General features: G+C 36.0%; 1 protein-coding gene across 1 annotated transcript; it reads left to right on the forward strand.

Moving 5' to 3' along the window:
* Positions 1-336: 336 nt before the first annotated feature.
* Positions 337-3822, forward strand: LOC141537825 (uncharacterized). Its single transcript, XM_074259004.1, has 3 exons — positions 337-2008; positions 2237-2722; positions 2804-3822. The coding sequence occupies exons 1-3, from the start codon at positions 337-339 to the stop codon at positions 3820-3822; spliced, it is 3177 nt and encodes a 1058-aa protein (XP_074115105.1).
* The last annotated feature ends 1336 nt before the right edge of the window (positions 3823-5158 follow it).

The following is a 5158-nucleotide window of genomic DNA, read 5'->3' on the forward strand; positions in this document are numbered from 1 at the left end:
CAAAGAAAAATTACGGCCCTGGACTTCTAAGTATCTGTCTGGTTTTAAATATAATTCTCAAACTAATTATTCGAATGACAAAATTGTAACTCCTGGGTCACGTTTACCTTGCCCCTGGTGTCATGCGTTGAAATGGAAGGATGAAACTCAAGGGTTGTGTTGTAGCAGTGGCAAAGTTCAGCTTTCTAAGCTTGGCCCCTATTCTGATCCTTTAAATAGTCTACTTACCCATCACATCCAATGTCCGAAGAACATTTTTTGTCCAATGTTCGTAAGTACAATGGATGCTTTCAGATGACGTCTTTTGGAGCTTAAACGGTGAATGAAGGTAATTTTATGACAACATTTAAAGTTCAAGGACAGGCTTACCACAAATTAGGAAGTTTGATGGTTGAACCGGACCAGAATCCTGTTTTTCTTCAAATATACTTTGTTGGTGATGACGATAGAGAAAGAGACATCCGATGTGGATTATTCTCTCGACTAAATTTACAATTAACTCATCAACTGCAGATGTTACTGCATAAGCACAACAAGTATATTTTGGATATTCAAGCTGCAATAGATTCAGTTCCTAAAAATCAAAAAGAGTTCAAAATTGTGATTAATGCTGATCGAAAACCTTTTGAAGGACACAAAGGCCGTTTTAATGCCCCTCAAGCTAATGAAGTGGCAGTGCTTATCGTCGGACAGGATTTTGAAAGAAGAGACATCGTTATTCATAGCAGGAGCAAGCAATTGATACGAATCAGTGAGACACATCGCGCTTATGATACTTTACAATATCCATTGATGTTCTGTCATGGAGAAGATGCTTATCACATTAATATACCTAAACGTGATGAGAAGACAAAAGTAACTCTTAATAAAACCGTTTCTTCTTTAGAATTTTACAGTTTCAGGGTTATGGAACGTGATGGCGAAAGCTGCTATTTATTATTATTCCATAATCTGTTAAATCAATTTTTAGTTGATATGTATGCAAAAATTGAAACTGAAAGACTCTGCTGGATTCGTAATAATCAAAAAACGCTGCGAAGTGAAGAACATGTTCATCTCAAAGATGCTTTAACAAAAAATGATGAAGAACTGTCAGCGATCGGTAAAATGGTTGTATTGCCTTCTTCTTTTACTGGTGGCCCCCGTTACACACATGAGCGAACTCAAGATGCTATGACGTATGTCCGCCATTATGGTCGGCCAGATTTATTTATCACATTTACTTGCAACCCTAAATGGCCGGAAATAACAGAACTACTGCGTCAAGGTCAAAAGTCCTACGACAGACATGACATTGTAGCGAAAGTTTTCAACTTGAAAGTAAAACATATAATGAAGCTCCTCACAGTAGGTCGAATCTTCGGTGACGTAAAATGTCACATGTACACAATTGAGTGGCAGAAACGTGGACTTCCTCATGTTCATATTCTTTTGTGGTTAGAAAATAAGATAAGACCGGACTGCATTGACCAAATTAGAAGTGCTGAATTACCTGATCATAATTTAGATTCAGATCTTCATGATATTGTTAAATCATCTATGATTCACGGTCCCTGTGGATCTTTTAACACAAAGTCACCCTGTATGATGGACGGTAAGTGTAGTAAAAGATATCTTAAGGTGTTCTTGAAAGAAACTGAAACAGGCGAGGATGGCTATCCGAAATATCGCAGACGATCCCCAACAGATGGCGGAGTAAAATTAATGTTTAATGGAGTTACCATTGATAATCGATGGGTTGTACCATACAATCCAGTTTTGAGTCGTACTTTCAAAGCTCACATCAATGTCGAATATTGTAATTCCATTAAATCTATTAAATATATTTGTAAGTATATTAACAAAGGATCTGATCAAGCATCATTTACTGTTGAAGACTTAGATGAGGTGAAAAAGTACCAGGCGGGACGTTATATTAGTAGCTCTGAAGCAATCTGGCGCATATTTTGTTTCCATATCCATGATAGATTTCCTTCAGTTATGCATCTTGCTGTGCATCTTGAGAACGGTCAGAGAATTTATTTTTCAAGAAATGATGTCATTGCCAAAGTACAAAATCCTCTAAAAACAACATTAAAGGCATTTTTGGAACTTTGCCAAGTTGATGATTTTGCCAAAACTCTTCTGTGCGTTGAAGTTCCAGCATACTATGTGTGAAAAGACAACAAATTTTTGAGAAGAAAAAAAGAAAAAGAAGTTCGGGGTTATTTGGGAATAAAAAAAAATCAAACTTTAGGTAGAGTTTATACTGTCCATCCTAAAAATACTAAGTGTTATTATCTTCGACTTCTTTTACATGAAGTCCGGGGTCCAACATCATTCCTTGCTTTAAAAACTATTGGAGGAGTAGTTCACCCAACATTTCAAGCCGCATGTAGAGCACGTGGTTTGCTCGAAGATGATGCTCATTGGGACCGTACTCTTGAAGAAGCTTGCATCTCTGATTCCTCTTATAAAATCCGTGAACTGTTTCCCATTATGTTGGTTTTCTGCCATCTTGGAGACCCATTAAAATTATGGGAAAATTATCGGGACTATTTTTCGGAAGATATTAAGAGAAGAGTAGAACAAGAACGTGGAAGTATTGAGCTGATCCTAGATTTTATTTATAACCAAGCCCTAATCCTTATAGAAGATGTTGTCCTATCAATGTCTGGAAAAACACTTTCCGAATTTGGTCTTTTATCTCTATCACGAGAGAAAGGATCTGTTATTACAAATCGTTAATATTTTAGTGAATTAGCTTATGATACCAATTATTTGACTAATTTTGTTGCTGATAATGTTCCTAAATTAAATTTAGAACAGAAAAATGTCTACAACGAAATTTTAAATGCGATCAATACTGATTCTGGACAATTATATTTTCTTGATGCTCCTGGTGGCACGGGAAAAATGTTTCTAATCAATTTGCTGCTCGCAAAAGTCAGAAGTGTCAAAAAAATTGCTTTAGCCATTGCTTCCTCAGGGATAGCTGCGACTTTGATTGACGGAGGTAAAACAGCACACTCTGCATTCAAATTACCTTTAAAACTTGGTTATTCTGAGTCTCCACTTTGTAATATCTCTAAGCAAAGTGATATGGTTCATGTGCTCAGAGAAACAAAGATTATTATTTGGGATGAATGTGCTATGGCTCACAAAAAAAGTATTGAAGCTCTGAATAGGACTCTCCAGGACATTAGAGATTGTAAACAACTTATGGGTGGAGTAATTGTTTTTTTGGCTGGTGACTTTAGACAAACGTTGCCTGTTGTACAACGAGGAACACGAGCAAATGAAGTAAAAGCCTGTCTCAAGTCATCAATTTTATGGCCTTCAGTCAAAATCCTATCATTGAGTATTAATATGCGTGTTCATCTCCAACTCAATTCAAGAGCAGAGGAGTTTTCAAAAATATTGATTGATATAGGAAATGGCGAAATTCCGGAAGAACAAGGAAAAATAAATATTTCGAGTATCCATTGTAATACTGTGATAGATTTAATCTCACTAACTAATAAAATTTATCCTGATATTGACAAGGCTAGAATAAATTATTGTGCATGGCTAAAGGAGAGAACCATTCTTACCCCAACAAACGATCAAGCCAATTGCATTAATAATTTTTTACTAGAGAAGTTGCCAATAGAGCAAGTGACATATAATTCAATCGATAAAGTAATGGAGGAAGAAGATGCAGTCCATTATCCTGAAGAGTTTCTACATACTCTCAATCCACTGGGAATACCACCTCATACTTTAAACCTCAAAATTGGTGCACCACTTGTGTTGTTACGAAATTTAAATCCTCCAAGACTATGCAATGAAAGCAGCCATTAAAACATTCAATCATTTGAGCCATTAAAACATTCAATCATTAGAATTTAATAAAACGATAATTTTCAATTAACAATCAATTTCTAAATAACTTTGAACTCACTATTACAATTTTCAAATTCTGATTGTTAATTTTCTTCGAATTGAAGTATTATATGGATTAAAATTCCTAAGTAAGTTATAGTCACGGTCTTAATAATATAACAATAATTGATCCAATACGAGAGATCTTAATACCTTGAATTAACTTTTGATAATTAAATTAATCACAATATAAATTTCTCAATTAAGTTAAAAATTTGTAACATAAGTTAATTGTTGTAAATTAATTAATTCTGACCAAAATTTTCCTGTGACCTTTTCTGACTCAAAATAACCAATTCTTTGGACTTAATGTTGTTATGTCCACCCCAAAATTTTTCCGTAAATTTAAATCACCCGCGCAGATGGAAGACTTCTCCATGCGCGAAAGCCACAATAAAACATAAGCTACGCGACTGCTGGTTGACTAGCGGGGACTTCTGCAATCTCAGCAGCGCGAGTATTTAAAAAGGCGATCAACAGCCAACACCTTGTCTTTGAGCAATTAATTCGACTTCCTCGTTTAATTGACGGACCCGTGCCTTGTAAAAGTCCCTTATATTAATTTGCGCTGCACTTAAGACGAGTTCAGACTCGGTTCAACCGGCAGGCCACGTATTAGTTATTAAATACAATCCTAGAGAACCGGAATCTCAAAGTTCTAATTTGCCCTGCACTTAGGCGAGAATCCGGACAGTAAGTTAAAATATCATTAAAAAGCTAAATTTGCGCACTTTACCCTACGGGGGACTGGAGGACGTTAGCTAAATCAATTTATTAAAATTCATTAAATTTAACGACACAAGAATCAATTTGTGAAAGTGTAAGTTTTAATGTTTATAAAAATAAATCTAAATAAAAGTAAAATCAATTTCCAACCAGTTCATTTCACGAAATAAGAAGCCCGTAATATAAGCAGCCCAATTCCATCCTAATCCATCCGCTGCGAGAACCAACCAAAGGGCCCAATCAAGGAGCAGGCGCTAACAGCTGCCCTAAAACCACGGATCTGACCATCAATAAAGTTCCTGTAACAGTAAGTACACCTACTTTCAATAAATCCGTGAACAGTCTCAAACGAAGGCGTGGTAAATTCGTACTTCGAAAACGTCCCACATAAATAAATAAAACAACGGAATTAAAACCTCCGTTGCGTATTCTTTAAACTGTTAGTCCAAACCTCCACCGTTTACGCTACCGCTCTAAAAACGCCCTTGGACATAACATAAAGAACACTGGTGGCAGCGGTGGGATACGA

This window comes from Cotesia typhae, unplaced genomic scaffold, assembly GCF_013202065.1.
Source record: "Cotesia typhae breed Kobodo isofemale line unplaced genomic scaffold, CoteBio_Ctyphae contig_17, whole genome shotgun sequence".
Lineage (NCBI taxonomy): Eukaryota > Metazoa > Arthropoda > Insecta > Hymenoptera > Braconidae > Cotesia > Cotesia typhae.

What these genes read in the sequence shown, in the direction of transcription:
- LOC141537825 (XM_074259004.1), top strand. Translation starts at nt 337, where the DNA reads ATGACAACATTTAAAGTTCAAGGACAGGCTTACCACAAATTAGGAAGT. An exon ending in TGCTGTGCATCTTGAGAACG is followed by an intron (nt 2,009 to 2,236) that starts GTCAGAGAATTT and finishes ATCAAACTTTAG; the next exon opens with GTAGAGTTTATACTGTCCAT. An exon ending in AGGATCTGTTATTACAAATC is followed by an intron (nt 2,723 to 2,803) that starts GTTAATATTTTA and finishes AATTAAATTTAG; the next exon opens with AACAGAAAAATGTCTACAAC.